This window comes from Ascaphus truei, chromosome 6, assembly GCF_040206685.1.
Source record: "Ascaphus truei isolate aAscTru1 chromosome 6, aAscTru1.hap1, whole genome shotgun sequence".
Classification (NCBI taxonomy): domain Eukaryota; kingdom Metazoa; phylum Chordata; class Amphibia; order Anura; family Ascaphidae; genus Ascaphus; species Ascaphus truei.
The window spans coordinates 2,212,425-2,238,848 of NC_134488.1; the positions used below are offsets into that span (position 1 = coordinate 2,212,425).

The 26,424-nt window shown below is 42.0% G+C and overlaps 1 protein-coding gene across 4 annotated transcripts in view; it reads right to left on the minus strand.

Annotated features, from left to right (window-relative positions):
• Positions 1–386: 386 nt before the first annotated feature.
• TIRAP (TIR domain containing adaptor protein) overlaps positions 387–26,424 on the minus strand; it is a 112,716-nt gene continuing 86,678 nt past the window's right edge. For all 4 annotated transcript variants that reach the window (XM_075603299.1, XM_075603300.1, XM_075603298.1 and 1 more), the window contains 2 exons: positions 24,998–25,552; positions 387–4,655 (listed from right to left, as the gene is read on the minus strand). In XM_075603299.1, coding sequence (XP_075459414.1) covers positions 4,471–4,655; positions 24,998–25,552 — 740 coding nt within the window. In that variant the 3' untranslated portion in view covers positions 387–4,470. The remainder of the gene's footprint in view (positions 4,656–24,997; positions 25,553–26,424) is intronic.

The following is a 26,424-nucleotide window of genomic DNA, read 5'->3' on the forward strand; positions in this document are numbered from 1 at the left end:
ACAGTCTGCGTTGAGAAATACCACACAAGCCCGTGTGAGTCACTGAATCCATATGTTTATGTTTTCATTGATTAGATAGTGGAAATGCACCATCATCCCTTCCATCGTATCCTCCATCCACACCTATCCCTCCCCTCCCCCCCCACACATGTGGATGCTATGCACTAATACTGTGTTTTTATTCCTTTTTTATTCAATTTCATCCGGTTTCATCAATATCGTGAGACAAAAAAAGACAGCACACCGCAGGTATAATTAAAAAAATGTGTATTGTGAACACAAGGCAGCCAACCTTTCGGTCCTCTGCCCTGAGGAAGGTCTCTCTACGAGGACCGAAACGTTGGCTGCTTTGTGTTCACAATACACATTTTTTTGATTATACTTGCGGTGTGCTGTCTTTTTTGTCATCAGGAATCCCCTTGTAACTGTATGTCTGTGAAAGGTTGAGTCCCAGCCTTTATTTAAAGAAGCAGCAGCATCAGACCCCGAGAAGAATGAAAGAGGCTTTTGCTGTTCTCTGAACCGTCTTTTTATTAGGGATTCCACATTCAGGTGTACAACAACCAGTTCTCCCAGCGTGATGTCTCCAGCCACAGAGTAGCCAGCAATATCTGCATTAGAAAGTTTGCATCCTTTCACTGAAGTTCCTCAGACATCCTCATATCACATAACAGCAACAAGGAGTGCAGAAAGAGACAACTTCATATCACATAGCAGCAACAAGGAGTGCAGCAGGCCACCCAGGGAAAGAAACTCCCTCCCTTTTATTACTGGTTAATTTGGACCAAACCAAATTAAGTATACCACACAGGGGAGTTGTCTCCCAAAACTTAAACAATTAGCAAACATAATACACTTCACACAACATACAATTTTCTATAGCAAGCCCCAAAATAAACAGTACTTTTTACAAACATCCCATGCATGTCTTTACTCTGCAAAATAAATGACATTACTTTAATTCCTCCCCCTCCATACCATGGTATAATCCACCCTGGATGGTATGCAGGAAGGCAACGCCCTTTTCCTTTTTAACAGGGACTGCCCATGGCTGTGTAACATCAAACTCCAACCATACCTGCATTATACTGGCTGACCTCAGGACACCACATTAAAGGTTAGTAAAATTTCAGATAAAGGAAACAAAAAAAAGATCGCTGGGCCCAGCAAAGAAAAGACAAGCAGAAAGAAAGATAAAGTGGTGCCCTTGATGCCAGAAAGCAAACATGCAATTAACTTATACAATAGTGCAAGCAGCCCTGTCACAATGCCTATATATATAGTGACAAACGGCATAGTCACGGGACCCCGCTCGCTAGAACAGTCTTTTAGGGTGAGTGGATAGACCTGACGTACCACACTGTTCCTTTACCAGGCCTTTGCCTGTTTTATTCAGTCCCAGGCACTGCAACACGTTGATACAAATACAAACCATGCTCAACTGAGCAATAACTAAACTGAAAGCTTTCCTGACTCGAGTTGGGCGGCTTGCCCGCTTCCAACAAAATAAGGTAACAGCTTCAAGGATAAAAGGTCAATTGCCTACTTCGAAAGGAGAGGAGGGGAGGGGGGAAGGTTCTCCACTCTTCTTTGCTCACAGCGGTCCAGCCTCCAGGCTCTTGAGAGAGAAAGCCAGAAACCAGCTTTAAATACATGCTTCCCACTTACAGTAGCAGGGCAGGTGAAAGAAAACAGAGAGCAGACAATCTCTGGCCTGGATTCCTCATCCCTCAGCTCCAGCAAAACTGTGGGATGGAATATATCTATTATGTGGCTGTACTTTCCAGCCTAAACAGGGTAGAAACTGTCCAGTATCTTGGGAGCCCTATATATCACATTTATTACAACTCCCTAGTTTCTGTCTGTAAGAGAAACGGCCTCTAAATCCAGCAGGGAGCTGGTTAAGTGAGTCAGGCAATTAACCAAACTCCACCTGGCTAAATTAGAGCTCTAATAAAGCCTCCTATTGGAAAGAGGAGAGAGATTCCTTAGCTCACAATTGGACTGACATAAGGAGAATGAGTGAAATCAATAGTGGTGAAGATATCACTCAAACCCAATAAATCAATAAACATAAAAAACAGGTGCATGGGGAGGTATATATAGTAGAAAGCACAAGAAAACTGGTCACAGCTGTCCCCTTTGAAACGCACTCATGGTAAATTAACAAATATATATACAAAAGGATATATCCACAGAAAGGACTACGGTATCTAACTCAACCAAACACCTATATTAAACTATGTTGGAGTTAGTGCGTGCTGGGAATGTGTGTTAATTTAGTTCTTGACTGGCAAGTTTTTGGAGGTAAGTGGCCCCTCCTCCCAGAGCTCACCCCTCCCCACCTTTTTCACTTGGGAGGTTCTAGCATTTTGCTGAATGGAGAGGACTCACTGTGGTTGTTTCCCCTCATACAGAGGTAAAAGGAAGGGTTCACAGTTTAGTGTTAGGACCTGCATTCATTTGGTTATACCTTGACATTGGTATGCAGGCTTATGACGCTTTAGCCAAAGGGTTTAACTAAATAACCAAGTGAATATTATTACTGAAGTATTTCAACTTTATACTTATTACTTTATATGTTTTGTCAATTGGATGTAGCATTGGGCACCCCAGTCTTTCATTTGTATACATTGGCCATGCTCAGTAGCCCCCTTTTTGACATAAATATATATAAATATATATATATAATGTGGTGGGTGTTAGAGTTAAGAGCGTGCAGGGAATGTGTGTGTTAAGACAGGAAGTTGCATGCACAAAGAGGACTGCTTTTCCCCAGCACGGGGAGAGATTGTTTTCCTCCCAGCCAGGAAGAACAGTGGCTGCTGGTACAAGTTGGGACCCCACCAAGGACATTGAATATTTCACGCTGGACTAAGCCCTGCTCCCTGGAACCGACGTTCCCGAACTCCTAGAGGGAATTACTGGAGCCCTAGGATGGACTCCCCAGCACCTAAAAGATAAGAACGCTTTTGGCATATATGACTTTTGTTATGATCTGGAAGTAGAATAGCTAGCCAGGTGGATAGCTAGGGATCTGCTTGTGTAGTTAGTTTCCCTAATGGGAATAGGATTTTGTTTTATGATTTGTTTTGCTTAAAGGGACAGGGTACACATTATTTTGGTTGGTGGTAATAAAAACCACTGCAGTTAAAACCTTAAACAACAAGTCTATGCGTCTATCTGACCTCGCCAACAGGCCGCTCTGTCACAGCAAGACTTACATGTAATGAGATAAATACTTTTCACACAGAAACAATACACATACAGCATTAGCAGCATTTTCAAGGTGTTGTGTAGAGAAGCAGAAATAAGTTAGTCCCTGTAGCAATGTAATGAGGGTTGCCACCTCAAGGTACTGTAGAAGGAATTACACACAAATAAAATTATTGTTCAGTGTTTCCGTTTGGTCTATTTATAGAGTAAGCTTGAATCCATTATAGGAGAATTAAGTGGCAGTTGTGTTACTATAGCTATAGTATTGTTAATATCCCTGTATTTGCACAATAGGGAATGTTTTGCTGCTACAGCTGCATTGTCCCATCTTACTGTTTGTGCCCACATGGCAACGGGATGTGTCTTTGTCTCTGTCTGCTGCCATGCTGAATCTCTTCAATTGTTGTGCAGATTTCTGCTATCAGGTTTGTGGCAGGTACAAAAATAGACCTGCATTCATGACATGCATTTCATTCTTCAGCATTAGCTGCTTCTGTGGGTTAGCATTGTGGTTTGGTGAAGGTGGCTGCTTCATGCATGTCTCCTAATATTATCAACATGATTACTACAATACACCAGTGCTTTGGATCAATGTAAGTAATATAATGTGGGAGTAGCATCACACCATGAGTGTGTCATTGCTGCTTGTGTATATACTGTATTGCAGCTTATTTTCCATGTACTGCTGATCAAGTCAGTGCATGACCCAGTGTTGCTGACCAAACCAGGCATGTCACTGCTTCTATCTTGCATGCTAAGGCTGCACTTATAGTACTGGCTACAGAGACTGCGACGTCGTGCAGCGCCGTAACAAGTACATGTAGTCTGTCACGGGTGCCCATAGTGGGCATGACCGCGACGTAGCTGCAGAGATACGGAGCGGTCACGATCTCTTGTAGTCAAAAGATTTTTACTTTTTCGGCGATCACCGCATGATGTCACGGCCACGCATCCACCACACCTCTGGGCACCTCTCGAGTCCTGTACCAAAGTGCAGAAATCGCTATTACAACGGCGACGGCTGATGTCACGTGGTCGCATCGCCGTAGCCTGCACTATAAGCGTAGCCTAAGGCTGGTCTCCTGCATCTCATTGTTTCTCCCATGCATGTTACTACTGAATTTTGCCACAATGTCGCTTATTCCCAGCATGTTACTATTGGACTCTCGCATTTTGCTTCTTCTCCTCTGCATGTTACTGCTTTTCTCCTCCACCTTGCCATTTCTCCTCTGCATGTTACTGGATTCCTGAACATCACTGCATCTCCTCTGCATGTTGCTGAACTCCTGCATCTAATTTCTTCTCCGTGGCATGTTGCATCTGGGGGCTTCTTCTCTGAATGCTGCTGCCAGACATATTGGTCTCACTACTTTTCTCCCACATGTCATGGCTTCTCCTCTGCATTTCGTCATTCGTTACCTGTCGCAGTTTTTTTAGATCTATAAAAAATGAAATGTACATAATATATCATTTAGTCTGTACAACCAGGAATCATTAGACATGATAGTTAACCAAGGTTCCCAAGTCTCATCGTTAAATAGGATACGCAGGGGTGTTAAAGTAATAAAAAGATACTGAAGTGTGTTAGACTTTAAAAATCAACAATATCCATATGTATTCAGATGCAGCAGTCGTTATCCAACCACATCTCGATCTGGATTTTGGCAAATTCGCCAAATACCACGCGTGGTAGTCTGCAGTAGACAATGGCCCATTGGATTACCACAGCAGGGGTCTCTGCTATGTGAATCCTACCGGGGTGTAGCTGTCTGTAAGAGACACGTAGTAAGAGATAGACCGAACCAGTCACTACCTGCACGCCTCTAACAGGCGATCGCGGGGTTTTTATTTAATATTACAGTATTGTAGCATGGGGTCTCTGGAGCTGAACCGCATTGATTTCAGGTCCATGGACCCCGTACTTCCCCGAGTTGCAGGCCCCGTTATGCGATGCCGGTATCCCCGCCATATTAAAATCCTATGTGTCACGTGACCGTGGGATTTTAACATTGCAGGAGATAATGGCACCCCATAACGGGGAAAAAGAAAAAAGGTGATGTAGAATAGCGCTAATGAAAAATAAACAATATTCCCTATTGTGGGGGTGAACTCTAGTGGCAAGCTAGGCAGCCTAGGGAAAAAATCTGATGGTACAATCAGAACAATAGCATAAAACAAAAAGAGATACCGGCGCCTAATAAGTCCAATTAGGTGGAATCCTGAATGTCCAGTAGAAGTGATTCAATTCCCAAAATGATCTGCTGTCCCTTAATCTTGAGGTGACCTGATAGGACTTCGTTCGTGTGATTGGAACATGGAATGAAAAGAGAGATGATTAGTGCAACACTGTTATGAATATTCACACAGATATGAACTCACAGACTGACTAACAATACTAACAAGACAGACAAACACAAAAGCAAAGCTAGTAGTAAAAGGTAGTTTAATATAACTAGATTAATTAAAAGGCTGGACAATAACGGGAATGCCAATCCGGTTGGGTAAAACCTGAGTGACACTCACAGGACGGCAGAAGGTTACTGGCATAGGATGGTAGAATATTGGCTCCACGTGCAGAGTCCTCAGAGCGCCAAGAACGCCGTGTGCTCCTCCGTGTATCCTGGTTTGTACCGGAAGTGACGTCTCCGATGTGTGCCGGGACCGGTAGTGACGTCACCGGACGTGACGTCAAGTCCTGGCAGACCCGTCCGACGAAGCCGAAGGAAGCGGCGATATTCACTCCTCTGGCTCTCCACACCAAGCTGCAATACTCGGCACTAGACCCCTTAATGTCCAGCAAATAAAAAGAGATAGCCCTACGCGTTTCGTGTGTCTAAGCACACTTCCTCAGGGGGTAAAAGTGATGGCAGTGATGCCCGGTATAAATACTTCCGCCTCCGCTCTGATTGGTCTGTCAATCAAGGCAGTCTTAAAGCTATACCTACTTGGCACATTAAAAATCACTGACATTTGTTTAGCTTTGCAATACATATAACAACAATGACCTAACACAAACACTGAACATAAAAAGTATAAAAGATATGTTAAACATGCACTATAATAAAAAAGCAGTAAGACAATAACCCAAAAATCATTAGAACATATTATATTAAATTGATTAGGGAATTGCTAAAGGTATTACAGAAATGCTCCTAACTCAAAATCTATATTGAGGCCTCTTGGGGAAAGTGTTTTTAGCTCATAGATCCAGTATGCCTCACGCATACTGGATCTTTTTAGCCTATTCCCACCTCTAAGGCTTGCTGGAATAGCCTCAATGGCCTGACATTTAAGACCATTGGGGTTTTTATTATGATGGGTGAGGAAATGGTGGGATACGCTATGAGTTACTAATCCCTTTTTGATATTGTATAAGTGTTCATATACTCTCCTTTGATAAGTTCTTCCGGTCCTTCCCACATATTGCAGGCCACACGGACATTGGAGTAAGTATATGATGTAACTCATATGGCAATTAATACAAGACTTGATAGGGTATTCCTTCTGTGTGACATTTGATTTAAAACCCTTTGCACTGCTGCTACACTGGCGACACACTTTATTCGAGCTCGGCTAGTCCCACGAATTCGGGTATACCCGGGTGTATTGAGGTTTGTGACTGTTTTCTGCCCGAGTGTATTGAGTTATTTTCCGGCAGGGATTGAAGCATTTTATTCCCACTGGCTGCAATACTGCACAGTACATATATATATACTGCATTACAATTCATGAATTTATGCCATCTGGTAGACACGCGAAGCATTGCAGCCTATTAAATCCTAATCATTATCATTTAACAGATCAGCCGCCCGTCAGCCAGGCATGAACCCAGGCTGGGAAGGCAAATGCAACGGGGCTTGTCAGAGGTGAGGAGCGGCGCATTCCAGGTATCTGCCAGGTACATACCGGGTATTTGCTCGAATAAAGTGTGTCGGTGCAGTATATGCACATGCCGTACATTTAGAACATTTAAAAAAACCTTTATCTATCTTTACACTGTTTTGTTTCAAATAGTTAAGGGGACAGCTAGGTGCCAATTTAGATTTTAAATTTGTGGCCCTAGTAAATATAATTTTTGGTTTTGCAGGAAGAATTTAAACTAGGGTATTATCCCTTAGGAGAATTGGCCAGTATTTATTAATGATCCTCTTGATCTTCTGTGCCATTTCGTTGTATTGAGTAACGAATGGCACTTGGTCAAAGAAATTGTTTTTTGAATCTTTATTCTTATATATGAGAAGATCATCTCTTTTCAAATTGGTGACCTGTTCTATCACTCCATCCAAAAGATGCTCAGGATAATTCCTATTGAGGAACTTGCACTTCAGTTCCTCGGCCTGAGACAAGAATTCCCTAATATCAGAACAATTCCGTCTCAGGCGGAGGAACTGGCCTTTCGGGATATTCTTGATCCACAATGGATCATGTAGACTGTCGGCTCTTAAATAGGTGTTAGCCTGCACTGGCTTGAAGAATGTTTTGGTGTGTAAAGTGTTATTAGTGATGTAAATATTTAAATCTAAAAAGTCAATGTGTTCTGTGCTAAATTTAAATGTGAACTGTAGATTTCTGTCGTTATTGTTAAAATAAGAAAAAAAGTGTTCTAATTGTGTTTCCCCGCACCAGGCTTGCCCCAAAAGGACAGATGTTCCAAATGAATTCTTCTTCCCAACTATCCATAAAAAGATTGGCATAGCTTGGGGCAAACCTGGTGCCCATGGCGGTTCCACATACCTGATTATAAAACTGTGAATTGAAAGTGAAATAATTATGTGTCAAAATAAAACGAATGCTTTCAACCAAAAATTGTTTTCTAGCAGATGTCAAATGAGAAGCTGATTCAAATTTCTGAGATGCCACCCTGCAGCCCAACTCATTGTCAATGACCGTATAGAGTGATGTTACATCCGCTGTGACCAATATGAAGTTGGGCTGCCACCCCAGTTCCCGTAGGATTTGAAGGGTGTGGGTTGTATCTCTCAAATAGGACTTACTACATACTACAATAGGCTGTAACTTCCCACACTGAGCAAATATTTGGAAAATCACCGCATTCCAAGAGGTTTGAGGGTGTCAAAGTCACCAACTTCTGATACACATAATACTGCTTTCATGAAGGAGTGGAACGAGACATTAGATCTATGTTCATTCTCCTTGATGAAATGATTGATTTATTATCGAAAAAAATCACTAATTCAGTTAGATGAGCAGATTTCAGATATGGAAAATCAATTAGAACCGTTTCAAGATAGCAATGAATTGCTTTTACTGGAACCTACCATTAAAAAAAGGTTAGACCAAATGGAATTAGAAATAGTCCAGAATAAATAAAGGAAATTTTTCAGGGATAAAACTGATTATGATACAGGATGCCAACGCACCTGGAACAAGAAATCTAAGGAGAATCAAAACAATCGTAAACAAGAAATTAAAAAATCAGAGACTAAACACACACAATCAGTGATAGACGATAAAAGTACTAGGACCCATAAGATCAAACCAGCTCAAAGAGGTAATGCCTCAGGTTTGAAAAAACCTAGCAGTAACATCTTGGTTCCAAGCCAAATAGCCCAGGTACAGTACCATTACCTACACATAACAAAAACCTTTATCTCCAACAGAAAAAAGCTAAAGAACGCTATGATTTAATAACCAAAACACAACAAGCACCAATTGTTATGAGTAACAAATACACTTTCCTGACCGATATAGAGTCAGGGAGCGAGACAGATAGTGTTTCGTACACACCTTTACCTACCCCTGGTAATAAGACCAATTTCTCTTTTTTAAAGTGGAGGAAGGAGGGGGACCACATTTTCCCAGATGTGGAAATCATAAAACCCCATGTGGATCCCATACCACCCCTAAACTACAAAAAGAGAAAAACAGGGCTAGAGGAAGAAGAGGGGGTATTGGTAGAACTCGAATAAATAGGAGTAATCAGGAGTCTAATGTATTTAATATTAGTCAGTATTCTTTGACTAAATTGGAGAAATGCATACTGGGCAAGGGACTCACTTTTGCTCCAGTATGCGGTCCCAATAGCTTTAATCTTTACATAGACGTCCATAAATTCGCTAGGAAATTGGCCTTAAAAAAGTATTTTATTAAGGATGCTATCTCTAGTCAAATTAGTGTGGACCAGGAAGCTAGAATGGATACACTTCCACCTAATAGTTTTAAACAAAAATCTACATTTTATCCTAAATTTGCTCAGGGACACCTAGTCAGTTCATTTGTCGATATGGTCACTAAAGATTTGGAAGAATCGAGTAGATCATACAAAATTAAAGACGATAATTTGAGCTTACAGGAAAAAGAGGCCCTGCAAAGATTGGAGACTAATTAATCGTTAGTAATAAAACCTGCTGACAAGGGGGGAGGTATAGCGGTAATGGACAGAACGTATTATCTAAAAAAGTCCAGACGGTTGTTGGACGACAGAGCCACTTATCTCCCCCTTTGTAGTGATCTTTTGGACCAACATAAAATGGATCTGGAGGCTCTGCTTGACGCTGGCTTGAAGAGTCAGGCTATCACACAAGAAGAATTAGAATTTTTGTTTATACCATATCCACGCACTCCTTTATTTTATTTTATACCTAAAATACACACACACCTCACTGCACCACCGGGTAGACCTATTATTTCAGGAATTTCTTCTCTGTCTTCTAATTTGAGAGATACAACCCACACCCTTCAAATCCTACGGGAACTTGGGTGGCAGCCCAACTTCATATTGGTCACAGCGGATGTAACATCACTCTATACGGTCATTGACCATGAGTTGGGCTGCAGGGCGGTATCTCAGAAATTGGAGTCAGCTTCTCATTTGACATCTGCTAGAAAACAATTTTTGGTTGAAAGCATTCGTTTTATTTTGACACATAATTATTTCACTTTCAATTCAGTTTTATAATCAGGTATGTGGAACCGCCATGGGGACCAGGTTTGCCCCAAGTTATGCCAATCTTTTTATGGACAGTTGGGAAGAAGAATTCATTTGGAACAACTGTCCTTTTGGGGCAAGCCTGGTGCTCTGGAAACGTTATATAGATGACGTAATATTCATCTGGTCTGGCGGGGAAACACAATTAGAACACTTTTTTTCTTATTTAAACCATAACGACAGAATCTACAGTTCACATTTAAATTTAGCACAGAACACATTGACTTTTTAGATTTAAATATTTACATCACTAATAACACTTTACACACCAAAACATTCTTCAAGCCAGTGTAGGCTAAAACCTATTTAAGAGCCGACAGTCTACATGATCCATTGTGGATCAAGAATATCCCGAAAGGCCAGTTCCTCCGCCTGAGACAGAATTGTTCTGATATTAGGGAATTCTTGTCTCAGGCCGAGGAACTGAAGTGCAAGTTCCTCAATAGGAATTATCCTGAGCATCTTTTGGATGGAGTGATAGAATAGGTCACCAATTTGAAAAGAGATGATCTTCTCATATATAAGAAAAAAGATTCAAAAAACAATTTCTTTGACCAAGTGCCATTCGTTACTCAATACAACGAAATGGCACCGAAGATCAAGAGAATCATTAATAAATACTGGCCAATTATCCTAAGGGATAATACCCTAGTTTAAATTCTTCCTGCAAAACCAAAAATTATATTTACTAGGGCCACAAATTTAAAATCTAAATTGGCACCTAGCTGTCCCCTTAACTATTTGAAACAAAACAGTGTAAAGATAGATAAAGGTTTTTTTAAATGTTCTAAATGTACGGCATGTACATATAGCAGCAGTGCAAAGGGTTTTAAATCAAATGTCACACAGAAGGAATACCCTATCAAGTCTTTTATTAATTGCCATATGAGTTACATCATATACTTACTGCAATGTCCGTGTGTCCTGCAATATGTGGGAAGGACCGGAAAAACTTATCAAAGGAGAGTATATGAACACATATACAATATCAAAAAGGGATTAGTAACTCATAGCGTATCCCACCATTTCCTCACCCATCATAATAAAAACCCCAATGGTCTTAAATGTCAGGCCATTGAGGCTATTCCAGCAAGCCTTAGAGGTGGGAATAGGCTAAAAAGATCCAGTATGCGTGAGGCATACTGGATCTATGAGCTAAAAACACTTTCCCCAAGAGGCCTCAATATAGATTTTGAGTTAGGAGCATTTCTGTAATACCTTTAGCAATTCCCTAATCAATTTAATATAATATGTTCTAATGATTTTTGGGTTATTGTCTTACTGCTTTTTTATTATAGTGCATGTTTAACATATCTTTTATACTTTTTATGTTCAGTGTTTGTGTTAGGTCATTGTTGTTATATGTATTGCAAAGCTAAACAAATGTCAGTGATTTTTAATGTGCCAAGTAGGTATAGCTTTAAGACTGCCTTGATTGACAGACCAATCAGAGCGGAGGCGGAAGTATTTATACCGAGCATCACTGCCATCACTTTTACCCCCTGAGGAAGTGTGCTTAGACACACGAAACGCGTAGGGCTATCTCTTTTTATTTGCTGGACATTAAGGGACAAGCAGGTCTAGTGCCGAGTATTGCAGCTTGGTGTGGAGGGCCAGAGGAGTGAATATCGCCGCTTCCTTCGGCTTCGTCGGACGGGTCTGCCAGGACTTGACGTCACGTCCGGTGACGTCACTACCGGTCCCGGCACACATCGGAGACGTCACTTCCGGTACAAACCAGGATACACGGAGGAGCACACGGCGTTCTTGGCGCTCTGAGGACTCTCTGTACGTGGAGCCAATATTCTACAATCCTATGCCAGTAACCTTCTGCCGTCCTGTGAGTGTCACTCAGGTTTTACCCAACCGGATTGGCATTCCCGTTATTGTCCAGCCTTTTAATTAATCTAGTTATATTAAACTACCTTTTACTACTAGCTTTGCTTTTGTGTTTGTCTGTCTTGTTAGTATTGTTAGTCAGTCTGTGAGTTCATATCTGTGTGAATATTCATAACATTGTTGCACTAATCATCTCTCTTTTCATTCCATGTTCCAATCCCACGAACGAAGTCCTATCAGGTCACCTCAAGATTAAGGGACAGCAGATCAGTTTGGGACTTGAATCACTTCTACTGGACATTCATGATTCCACCTAATTGGACTTATTAGGCGCCGGTATCTCTTTTTGTTTTACCCCATAACGGGGCCTGTATCTCAGGACAGAGTGGGTCAACGATGGTGAAATCAACTTTGTTTAGCTCAGAAGACACCTGCTCCCACACACTAGTATGAAACACCCCCCCTCCCCCAAATAAAAAATCATTTGCCCCCGTAATTACCCACTTCTCCATTTCCACACCCCCCCCCCCCTTCATTCCCATTTTGGTTTTCCTTGTCTTTTTCCCTTCCCCTGTATTGTTCCCATACACCACTTTATTTAGGGTCAATTTTTTGTATTACCAGCTTGTGTGACATTGTTCCATGTTTAACTATATCTCGTGCTTTCATTATTACATTTTCATTTTGGCATATTCCTACGTTTGCAATTATTCTATCAGTCAGTGAGTGCTGGAACACCCTTTTGTGTTTTGGAGGAATTAGGCCTCTCCTTGTTCCTTTGGAACCCTGCATTCAGTCTTTCAAAAATACTTTTTGGAGTTTTGTCTATTCTCCACAAAAGTTACAGTATGCCAATGCAAACCGAAAAAAAATAAAAAAATATATAAAATACATCTTTTTCTTTTTGATGTCTTCACCCACCGAATCCTACTCCAACAGGAACACCAGCAGCAACTCCTGGTCCACGACGCAATGCTCCTCAACAGCTACAGCTACAGGTAAAATCTTTAATTTTTTTCTTCATCTGTAATTTGTAATCCATTTTGAGTTCTTCTGTAGCTTCATCTGTACTTGTACTGTTAACCAAATTGGAGGAGATTTTGCCTCTTCATTTTCTTAGCACAAAATGAGACTGCACAGGCCTTATAGAAGGCCTGTAACATTCCATTTGACTGACAAATGGCCCTCCGATTGGCTGGGATAAGCATGTGACAGGTGACTTTTTTCCCCTTAGGATGGGACGTCTTCAAAAGGGAGCGAAGCCAGCCAATCAGAAAGGCTCAGCTTCCTTTCCCTTTAAGATGGCGTCACCAAAACCAGAATGGCCGGCATCCGATGGTACTACAACCAAGAGGATTGGGGGTCATCCTATTGGTTGTAGTAAACCATGTGATGGCAGCCATTTTTTTAAATGACGTGACATCATTAAGGGATGTCACATCCAGTTTTTTAAAGGAAGTTGTCACATGGTTTAATATTTCTGAATGTCTCTCTTCAATATCATCCTGGATGGCCCTACGCTGACTTAAACTTAACATGGCAAAAAACAAGCTCCTCATACTTCCTCCCAAACCTGGCCTTATTACCTCCTTCCACATCACTGTTGGTAGTACCATCATTCACCCAGTAGCCCAAGCACGCTGTCTAGGGGTCACACTCAACTCCTCTCTCACATTCAAAATGTTTCTAAAACCAGTCACTTTTTCCTCCACAATATTACAAAGATACGCCCTTTTCGCTGTTGTTCGACTGCTAAAACTCTGACTCAGGCCCTCATTCTCTTCTGTCACGATTACTGCAACCTCCTGCTGTCCGGCCTTCCTGCCTCTGAAGTGTCTCCCATACAATCTATCCTAAATGCAGCTTCCAGAATCACTCTATATTTCTGAAATCTGTCTCAGTGTCTCCCCTGCTCAAATCACTCTCCTGGTTTCCTACCAAATCCCGAATCTATCACTCAATTTTCCTCCTCACTTTTAAAGCTTTACACTCTTCTGCCCCTCCTTACATCTCAGCCCTAATTTCTCGCTATGCTCCATCCCGACTCTTGCGTGCTGCTCAAGGATGTCTTCTCTTTATCCCCTTTGTATCTAAAGCCCTCTCCCGCCTTAAACCTTTCTCATTGACTGCCCCACACCTCTGGAATGCCCTTCTCCTCAATACCCGACTAGCACCCTCTCTATCCACCTTTAAGACTCACCTTAAGACCCACTTCTTAAAGAAGCATATGAGTAGCACCGTGGATAATACTATACACGATCCAAAAAGCTTGGCCTCCTGCAGACGCACTTACCAGAATTCCCTCCTACTGTCTCTGTACGTTCTTCCTACCTACCAATTAGATTGTAAGCTCCTCGGAGCAGGGACTCCTCTTCCGAAATGTTACTTTTAAGGTTTGAAGCACTTATTCCCATGATCTGTTATTTGTATTTGTTATTTATATGACTGTCGTGTGTATTACTACTATGAACGCTATGTACACTAATGGTGCAAAGACATACATACATGGTTTACTAGAACCAATAGGATGACCCCCAATCCTCTTGGGTCTAGTACCATGGGATGTCAGCCATTCTGGTTTTGGTGATGTCATCTTAAAGGGAAAGGAAGCTGAGCCTTTCTGATTGGCTGGCTTCACTCCCTTTTGATGACGTCACATCCTAAGGAAAAAAAAACTGTCACATGGTTATCCCAGCCAATCAGATGGCTGGGAACCATTTGTCTGTCAAATTACATGTCACAGGCTGTATAAAAGCCTGTGCAGCCTCATTTAAAGGCAAGAAGCTGAAGAAGCTGAAGGAGCAACATCTCCTCCCAGTTGGATTGACAGTACAAGTACAGATGGAGCTAAAGAAGAACTCAAAATGGATTACAAATTACAGATGAAGAAAAGAAAGAAGATTTTTTTAAAAAGATTTTACTTGTGGACCGTGGCTGTTGAGGAGCATTGCTTTGTGGACCAGGAGTTGCTGCTGCTCGTGTTGGATTCTGTGTTTCAAAACATCAAAAAGAAAAAGAAGGACTGTATTTTATTTAATGTTGTATGTTTTTTTAGGTTGGCATTTGCATTAGCATTCTGTAACTTTTATATTCCAATGCAAAAATGTCATTTGTTTAGTGGTTGTGTTTTTATTTGCAGGCCTTTTCTTTTAGGTTGGTACTGTATTGGCATTTTTATTAATTCAAATGTACAGTAATATCTTTTTTATTTGACGCAGATATTTATTTTTTTGCAGGTTGCCAATTGACTGACAGACAATTGTAACAGTGAAGGGGTTAACCAGGCTCACTAATAAAGGTTCAGCCCACTTGGTTACCCCTGATCCATGTGTTGGTGTCCTAGAGTCGCAGCTCTTGGACCTAGATGTCCTAAATGCATTACTGTGATTGTGTGCAAATTATGCGACAATAAAGAATTATGTGTGTTTTGCCTTTCCTGGGATCGGAAGATTTCTAGGCTGTACACTGGCGACACACTTTATTCGAGCTCGGCTAGTCCCACGAATTCGGGTATACCCGGGTGTATTGAGGTTTGTGACTGTTTTCTGCCTGAGTGCATTGGGTTATTTTCCAGGCAGGGATTGAAGCATTTTATTCCCACTGGCTGCAATACTGCACAGTATATATATATATATATATATACTGCATTACAATTCATGAATTTATGCCATCTGGTAGACACGCGAAGCATTGCAGCCTATTAAATCCTAATCATTATCATTTAACAGATCAGCCGCCCGTCAGCCAGGCATGAACCCAGGCTGGGAAGGCAAACGCAACGGGGCTTGTCAGAGGTGAGGAGCGGCGCATTCCAGGTATCTGCCAGGTACATACTGGGTATTTGCTCGAATAAAGTGTGTCGGTGCAGTAAGTTTCAGAGTGGGTTTGTCGGAGAAAGTCTTTACAGAATGTGCAAATGTATCGGGGTTCCATAGTTATCAAGGAATCAAGTGAGATTCTCAGATGCAACCAAGCACATTGCTCCGGGCAAACTCTGGCTCTGAAAACGCTATTATGACTCACCGCCAGAATTCCTGCTGCAGCATCTTCCAGACAAGGTAAACGGGCACCCAGATACCCTGCACCCAATATAGGGGTTCAGGGGGCATTCCAGCTAAGTGATAAAGGTGAGAGTGGTTCGTGTGTGTAAAAGTTTTAAGAGTGGGTACTGCAGTTCTGCTTGAGTACCCACATCCTGGGCTAACACAGGGCTATCTGGCCACCATTTTCCCAACCCCAGACTCCACAGAGCCTGGACAGCGGGTGGGCTCAGTATGCAGAGGCAGAGGTGCTAGGTTGGCGCATGCCCCTTTACAGACTGAGAAAGGGTGCCCGGCCTGTCACAGTAGACCAGGTCTTACCAACAAATGAGTATCGGGATTCTGGACTGAGCAATACAAGGCGGGTAAAATAAATTGTAATTTATTTCCTTTTAAGACAAACACACAATTCTTCACAATTACAGTCAATATACACTTACTGGAATGGGGAAACGAAATAAAATGTTCAAGGAATGAAACAAAGTCTCTGGGCACCCCTGCAAGTTGGTGCGCGATGCGAGCCGTGTGACAGTCCTTTGCTAGGGGCGCAACTTGCCAGCCCTATATCTCCAACAGAAATTCTTTCGTAATGTCCTTACAGGATTTGTTCGGGAATCCTTAGCTCAAACGAATTCTGGAAGGGGTGCAATTCTTTGTTATGGTGTGGAACCTCTGACGCAGTACTTGGACGTTTCTTGGTTGAATCTGACTGGGATTGTTCTGAAGGCATCTTTATGGGGTTAAGGGTCCTATACCTAACATACACACCCAATCCTCTTGTGGGAATAACTTTTCCCACCTATTCCAGACTTCCCAGGAGTTCGTAGAACGGGCAGAAGTTGCTTCCCAGTCTACTAAGACCATACATGGATCTCACACCTGAGCTGCCTAGCATACCGGGCCCAACCCCTTACCTGGCGACAGTAAATCTGGGGTTTGGCTACCAAGTGTGAAGTGCCCATATTGCGCACCGGTATCTGATACTTACAAATATCCCAGCCACCCTAACACCTAGGGCCTCTGAGGCTTTTCAACTTCTCTAGACACTTGGGCACCAATTTTGTAGGGTTCCCTTTGAAGTCCAGAGATGAAAAATCCCTCAGCTCATTCAACCATAACATATGGTCATGTTAATGGATTCATTGCCGGACCGTCAGAAAAGAGTTTCCAGCCTTTGCATTTAAAACACCATTGAAATACAGTATGTTTATTAATGTATGTTCTGCATATGTAACCAATATAAAACTCATATGTAGGTTCATGGTACATGTGTAACTAACTGCACTCCAACAATTAGAGTGCTAGCTCTTTCCTAGCGCAAGTTATTCACTTAATTGAATGGGCTCTGTGATGTGGGTTGCGGTTTGACCTATAATTAGTCTGGGTTACAAGCCGGCATACAATGTATCCGTTCTGGCTTTTGATCGGTAACCGCAGACACACGCCATCAATTCAGCTTAAGTGCATAACGAGACCACTGGATACATTTTGACAAGACGGCAAACCACTTATCCAATTGACTTTGTGGTTTAGAGGTCTACGGCTTAGGAAGTGATACCCATCTTCAAAGCAGCTACTTATTCACAGGCACGCTTCTTCACTTAGCGCTTGGTTCAGCGCTAGAAGCTCCCCCTTGTGTCACAAATACAGTTAGCACATATTCATTCAACTGCAGCTAGCTTCAGAGCTGCAAAACAGGGACAATAAAGGTAGTGTAGGGGAAAAGATAGAATGATGGTTGCAATACATTTTAACCCCTTCTGTCCAAACACAGTTTAGTGTTAACCAGCCGGGCATAATACCTTTATTATTGGCCTGGTTAACCCGTCACCGCCACATGCCCTGCTTCACAATACTGGCAAATCGATGATTGGCTGGCAGGGAAATTCCCACGCTCTGATAGGCTGTAGATGTTAGTGAAGAAGACACTGAAACCCATAAGGGGACTTGCAGCAAATCAGGAGCACAAGATTCCAAGTGCCAAACCAACAACGGCAAATTCAAAGATGCTCTGTACTGAATAGACGCAAGCGGCTTCAAGGATTTTCAACTCAGAAGTTTCTAAGTCCTGCTTTTGAGAGCATAGCGGTCGCGGTTGGCATTGCATGCCGAAATCAGTTCCAGGACTTTCGTGAGTACCTACCAGTCAAGGAAAAGGGCTCCTACAGAGGTCATTTTTGTGAATTTCGTTTAGAGGATAGATTTATTCGTTAGCCCCGTTCCCAGTAAGTGTGTTAACCTTGTAAATTGTGTTACATTGTGTGTATGTCTTTTTCTGAAATAAATTACAATTTATTTTACCTCCTTGCTTTGCTCAATCAATGATCCCGATATTAAAAGGTGTTAATAAACCTGGTCTCCCGTGACAACCATGTCCACAGAGCATTGCCACTGTGCCAATCAATTTTTTTTGGCTTGAAATTGAATGTATTTATAATTTGAGGCTTGTTTTGATGATTGGCAGGTTGCATATTGCCTGGCATAGTGGCAGCTCATGCGTGTGCCACTCGGTTTGCTTAGATCTGACGGCGTGCACTTCTCAGATATTGGCTCAGATTCATTTAACAATCAGTTGCAGGAGGGGGTGGAGAGGGTCCTGGTGGGTCTCGTGGTACGGGCCTAGTTTAAGGGGGGTTAAATAGACCTGTCGGTGGAGGCAGTTGGGGGGTAAGTGCTTGTACTTACCAGACTGGGCATGGGAATGATAAAGCCTGTGGGGGAGTGGTGAGTGGGCAAGGTCATCTGGACATGACTTCAGGGAGTCCACTCGTGGCAACGGCCGGGTTACGTAGGTCCAGCTACAGGATTTACGGGGTCAGCGGTTCACGGACCGTCTCACCCTTCACCTTTTTAGTGAGCACTCTGGCAGGGACTGGCAGTTAAACAATCATTTAATAAATAAATAAAGCCACGGCCTTTTATAACACCTGTCGTTACTTGTATATGTTTATGTGGGCATTGGTTAATGAGGGGTGGGGAGTTCCCTCGCAGCCTCCCTGGTCAAGGGTCTAAATAGCAAGGAGGCAAATCTAGCAGAGAACAAAGAGCTACGCAACAGAACAGGAAATAACCTGTTGGAGTAGCAAGGAGGATAACACTTTTGTGGCCTTTTTAGTCCAAAACCAGGAAGTGCTTTAGCAGAGCAACAGATGCAACGCCTGGAAAACTGGAGCGGATCAGCGTATTACTCCTGGGTAACATGGGCAGCCTAGGGAAGCCCAGCGAGGACCGGGACAGAAGCACAGTCAGGACATGACACCTGCTTCCTCACAAGGCATCTTTCAGGCACATTGGGACCTTACTTTTTAAGATAGGCTTTGTGGAAATCCAGACATTGGAAGATGTTGCTACATAACTCACATAAATGTTGACCTATCATCAATCACAGTTATTTGATACCTTAAATCAACTTTTCATATTATTGTATAAATATTTTTATTCCCCATTTTAAAAAAAACGTTACACTTCTGTTATCCTAGAACTATGTTTCTATATTGAGAGAATAGGCATTTTCTATAGCTTCTAATAGCAATTGTATGTTATAATCAGGTGCAGGCTGTAGGGGAAAGCGGGGTTAAGTATCCCAATTGTGGAGGGGGCCCGGATGGTCCCTGAAGTTGGGCCCATTAAAACGGTCAGTCCTAGGCCCCAGCAAAGCAGAAGTTTTGCCGCCTTATAACCATTTTCCTAATTTTCACATAGACCGTTTTAGCTCTAAAGTGTTGTTAGTCACTTTTCTTGCCGACATATCTGCGTAACCCTTTGAGTGCCCCAAGATATATCTTGGATGTCATAAGGGCTTGGAATTCTTACGGCCCCTTTATACTTTTTTTTTTTTTTTGCATAAAGTATGTCGGTCTGCACAGGGATTGAGGTTTTGCTCCTTGGCGCGTGTGTAGATAAAAATACTTAAAGCTGCAGTTGTCTTTTTTTTTTTTTAGTTTTTTTTTCACTTCAATAGTTTCATGTGGGCAATCTCTAATTACCTAAAGAACTGCATAGCTGCCGGTCAATTCATTCTCCGTGTATTGATCGGCAAAGTTTGGCAACATCTTTAAATATGGGGAATGTAAATGGTTGCTATAGCACCAAGCATGCTTTTAAAAATAGAAAACAAGAAAATTGGTCTTACAAAATTGTTTTTTTTTAAACAGAAAATGCTAAAAGTATTTTTTCTTACTAAAGAACTGATTTATTAAAAAAAAAAACACACATGCAGGATATTGCCTGAACTGCAGCTTTAAGCTTTAAATCTATTACATTCTAAGTGTCATTCGTTTTAAACTTTGACGTTCCTTTTATAAGCAGACCACTTCCACTTCCTGATTGTCAGATCACTGTGGTTTTGCCCTTTGTATCCAGCCTTGCGGTCTGATCAGCTTGCTGCCTACCTGACTACCTTTTTGATCTCTGCCTCCCCTGGCCCCCTAAACTTTACTGAATCCTTGTAAAGTTAAAGCTGAGCAAAAAATGGCCCTTTCCCGACAGGTGTCAAAGGCGATCAACATTTTATAACATTTGGCAATTATTACCAGTGGTTTTTCACAAAAGTTAATATTACTGCTTTGACAACAAACTTCTATTGATCAAATGTACTTTGGAAGAATGGCAGCACCTGCTGGAAGCAACACTTCATCCAGTGACTTTTTACATATATAATTTTTTTAATATTTACATACGTTTGAACCCGAGACAAGTCCGGTGGGCACCGTACTTTACTCTATTTAATTTCATTGTGTTGTATCGCCACGGAACGGAAAAGCAGATCCGCTCTCAAGGTAATATGATGGACTATTGTCCATGCCAGTCCTTCCAACAACAGTCCTGTCCTGCAACAGAGGAATTTTCTGGCTGCTACAAATCTGAAAAGATGCATTCAACAAGCGGCCAGCACAGACCCGTATGCACAGTCCATTTGTCAGTCTCTGTCAAAGCCATTCAAGGAGCAACAAGGATGCTTGTTCTTTAAAAAGTGTCTTCTATATTCCGCCTAGCAGTATTTGCCACGACTCAATAACTGCCAGTCACCTGGGAATTAGGAAAATTAAATTCCTGTCTCGCTAGTGGTCTGGTGGCCCAGACTTGGCATTGAAGTTGAAGAGTATGTCTGGTCCTGGGAGATTTGCGCCGGCAACAAGACACATGCACTACAGCATGTTGTCTTTTGCAACCATCACCTACCCCAAAGCAAACACGGAGTTCTATTTCTATGGACTTTTATTGTGGAACTCCTGCTTTCTCAAATTTTCAATAACATTTTGGTATTTGTGAACAGGTTGACTAAAATGGCACAGGTCATACCTGTTAAGAGACTGCTAACCTCTTCCTGGAGGGAGTTTTCAGGTTGCATGTGCTCACTTATGTGGCGATCTCTGATCGAGGAGCCCATCCTTTATACAAAATTGTTCTGTTCTTTCTGTGGCAGAATAAAGGACGTGCAGCCTCTTCACGCTAAACTGGTGGAGATCTTGTTTAAGACCCGAGAGACATGCAAAGAGTCCAGTCAACACCAACAAGGAGGTCCTGCATACCAGATTCGGGAGCTTTGACTGTCTACCCAGTATCTTAAACTCAATCACCTACCTGACAAATTTGGACAACAATTTATTGGACCCTTTATTTATTTTTTACAAAGGCAGATCAGCTGGGTATACAGTGATGGCAATATGGTGCTCAGAGTACACGGACCTATATGTTGATAAAGGGAGAATGAAAGCTGACTGGGGAGTGATCAGTAACTATAAGTAGTACAACAACCTATAATGGGGCTCTAGTCACCCTGAAGAAGGGGTAGGTGCACAAAAACACCCTCCTTTACCTCATTGGGCTGGCCTCAGGTAAAGTACTCACAGAATAAAGCCTCCAGTAGCTATCTCCATCAGCGTGCAGCTGTATCCTGGTAAGGGAAATCCAATGTAGTGTGTGTGCAGCGCACAGCCAAGAAGGGGATGAGGAGCAGGTCTGGCAAAAAATCTTTATTTTGAGTCCATAAAAACGGGGGTTACAACCTTCAACGCGTTTCGTGCACCGCAGGCACTTTATCAAGAAGTGTAATGTGTGGTGTGTAGGACATTTAAATAGCAGCTGATGCCGTTTTGGCGCCAAAAACCCAATGACGTCATAACCTATATTAACCAATGGGTATGGTCCCGCATCACAAGCGTCAAAACAGTCAGAGTCTTGCCAAGCCCCTCTGCGAGACATAGCCTATCAGTGCCCAATGAGCTGACACGCATCCCACGAACAGTAAGAGGCCAGCTCTCGCGAGATGCGGCTCACACAATTCTCGCCCGTTCGCGCATGCGGGCCACCCCTGTTTGCCTTACTTATATCCCTTGTCGGGCGATACACATAATGGTCACGGAGGAAAACTCCCCCCTGTCCGGCATCACAAGGTCTCACCACAGTGAACAACCACAGGAACCTTCCGTCTCTCACTTCATGACTCTCTAAAGATCCACCCAGGTTTTCCATATTTTGTTACTGAAACCATTCATCGAGAACGCCTTTCCAGGATGTAACCTTCCTCAACCAGGCCCTCTTCAAGTCCGAGGACAAAGGGAATATGCAGTGGCGAGGATCCTCAAACTCCAAGAGACATTGAGGCCCGCTACAGTAACTGGTGGACTGGAAAGACTATGGTCCAGAGGAAAGATCTTGGGAACCAGTGAACAATGTTCAGGCCCACTGCCACCTAAAGGATTTCCAAAGGTCTATCATTAAAAGCTAGGTCCTAATACATCTGAAAAACACCTTGTGAGGAGGTGAGTACTGTCGGGCTGACAGCTAAACCAGCTGCTTGATTGCTGCACTGATGGCTGCACTGTTGCATTATATTTTTGATCTTCACCCTTGAACACACCAATTGCCACTCAGCCTCGTAAACACTCCCCTTGGCTTCCTTTATAAGCAGACCACTTCCACTTTCTGGTTGCCAGAAGAATGCGGTTTTGCCCTTTGTATCCAACTTTGCCATCTGATGGTCAGGTCAGATGGCTAAACTACTTGCTGCCTGTCTGTCTACGCTCTTAATCTCCACTTCCCATCACCCCGGCCTGTCTAACTATTCTGTTGCTTTCCGTCCATCCTGACCAAGGCATGCCCGTCGTTTCTCTGTAGCACCTGCCCTTCACCAACTGTGACGCATAGCACATCTTTATGGCCATGCTCTGGGCTTGGTCCAGTTCCACCTGCTCCAGCTATTGGGATCAACTCCCTGACATTGAGCACAACATCATTGGTAATATACATCTAGCTACTAAACTGGGCAAAACTGGAGAAGAAAACGCCAACAGATTTATCAAAGAAACAAAATACTACTTTGAATAAATATTACAGGCAGTCCTTGTTTTACAACGCTTCGTTTTACAACGAATGGCTTATCCAACGCTATGCAATGCATAACTATATTCATTTTTACAACGCCAAAACGGCTTATCCAATGCTTTGCAAAGTTGTTTGTGTATATAATGTGTATATAATAAATATATATATATATATATATATATATAAAAATAAATAACAGTATATGCCCTATATAATTTATGTGTGCTGCATATCTTACTGTTTGCGTAAAATAGTTGATGTATTTTAGCATTAAAAATGCCTTCAGCAACAAGACTTCCAAGAAATTCAAATGATGGTAGATCTAACGATTGGGTATGTCAGAACTTATAAAATTATTACATCAGAAAACTGGAGAGAAATGCAATTTAAGATAATGCATAGGGCATATATACCCTTCACCAGACAAATGACCAATATAGAAGCAGACAACGAAATGCCCCAAATGCAACCTCCCTAAAGCTAACCTCAAACACTGTCTCTGGACAGGCGTTGAAATTAACGAGTTCTGGACACAGGTCCTACAATATATTAAAGAAGTTACGAAAATTAGTTGGGTAAGACACCCCCTACCCATGATATTTGCCAATACTGAACCTTGGACAATTAAGATCAACCAAAATAGGGGGGGCCATTCTCCCAACAGAGATGATTCTCCTGGTAGCCAGAAAAGCCATTATGATCAAATGGCTAGATTCACAAGCGCCCAACATAGAACTGATAAAATCCCTCTTGGTCAAACTGATCACGATAGACAGAATATCTACCGATCAAGTAGGAAATAACCAGTATGACAAATTTGATCGAAAATGGGGGATGATTATAAACACTTTTCCCCAGCTAGAACAGAATAAATTCAGATGACACCCAAGATAAGATGGTAAACTAAACTGGACGAAAAACCGGATAAAGGAAATATAAAATAAGGAGAACGTCCTGCATCACAACATGACATAATAACATGACAGAACAGAGTAAGAACAAAGAGCCTAGTCTAAACAAATACGATAACTAAAAGAAAGAACGGGAGTCACAAGCAAGCTATGATACAAGGTTTTAAGTTAAATGGTTGAGATATTAGATCAAGACCAGTTATACTGTAAGTTCGAAAAAATTAAATAAAAAAATGGGTATAGCAAATATGTATTGAACTATGTAACATTATACGATAACCTATGAACATGTAAATACAATATGCTACAATGTAATATTTTGAAATGTATCTGTAAACACCCTAATAAAAAGATACTTTAAAAAAAAAAAATGCCTTCAGGAACAGAATCTTTCATTTAAACAGTGTTCCTATGGGAAAACGTGTTTCACTTTACAACGTTTCGCTATCCAACGCCATTTTGAGTAACGCATTGTGTCGGATAACCTGTAGTGTCGGATGCCTGTAGTGTCTATGTCAGTGGTTTTCAACTTTTTTTGGTTAAGGAACACCAGAATTAGATTTTGAAATTCTAGGTAACTCCAACTCTCCTTTATGGAGCCTACAAATTCCCAGATACAGTTGGTGGTCCTGTGTAATCCTAGAACAACATGACCATGTGTGGTATATGTTACAGTGTTACAGGGCAAATTGTGAGTAATCAGAAGATATACTTACACAAAAGTATACTGTTTCTGATTTGGTTGAATACACACTCGTCATCAGACATAGCATTGATGTAATACATAAACTTTAGCTCTACTGGGTACTGGGTTCTGGGCAAACTCATCATAACAGGAATGAGTCGTCCTCCTGAATGTGGCGACTCTGCTAGAGCCTGATGCATCTGGTATGTACACCAGGCGTCAGAGAGGAAGTGTGGAGTGAGTAGCATGACCCAGCAGTGGCTGCTCCTCACACCGTGGCACATCTCAGAGGGAATGGGGCTGCCTACTGCCATATCCCGCATGGGCAGGAAGCAACGCAACTTCTCTGGCTGAGCCTCCAAATACAAGAGCATCTGCAGAGCATACTTGGAGTCCTTCTCACTGTGGCAGATACAGACATCATAGAGGCTTCTCCAGCGGGTGCTATTCTCTGGCCAGTTGAGATCAGTCTTCTGGCTAGAATTTGTTCTTTTATGTTCAGTGTTGGAGGAGGTTGTTGAAGGGACGATTGTCGCCTTATGTGATTCCTTGGATTTGAGCTTCCCCAGCATCCACTTTGTCCAGCCTGCATGAGAAAAATTAATTGTATGTTCTTTAATCACTCATTAAGCGTGCTTGCTTAGTATATTTTATTGTACACTAGTAACACTATATCAAAAGGAGACTGACTTCAATAACCACAGAGAAAGAAAGAACCTAAACAATTAACATACAGGTTTCTAAACTGACTCATGTAGCGAGACGGATTACTACTGTTGTTCGGGCACCAACCGTTCTAACTTGCCTCTCCAAGGCACACTGCATCGGTACCAGCCAATACGTGTCTATGTTCAGCTGCACTGGGAAACTTTGTTCCAACTACAATATGAAATCGTTAACACCGAGACTGCAGATACTTATGCATATCCATTACATCTGTATCTACCAACATATAGTAATAGTAACAGATACAGAACAGACGTCTGAACCATCAAATCGCTAAAACAGAATACGAGATAGGAAGACTAACCTTGTTCAAACCACATACCAACTCTCTATGACCTTTAGAAAGTAATCCATCTCCCAAATACTATACAGTACTACAACATGGACTTCAAAATCCAATTTAAATTATTGACACTTATTTTCACAGAGGCCAATGGGCATCAAGCTAACTGCCACATGTTATCTTATTCTACTTGCAAAGAGAAGGTTGATGTGCATTACCTAAAGTAAATATGTATAATTTATTTTAAAGCAACTATTCCTCCTAATATATAATAATGCTATTCAGCTCTGGAGGACTCCTTGATGAGAATAGAGATAGAGATATATACACACACACACACACACACACACACACACACACACACACACACACACACACACACACACACACACACACACACACACACACACACACACACACGTGTGAAATAGAAAGTACACCCTCTTTGA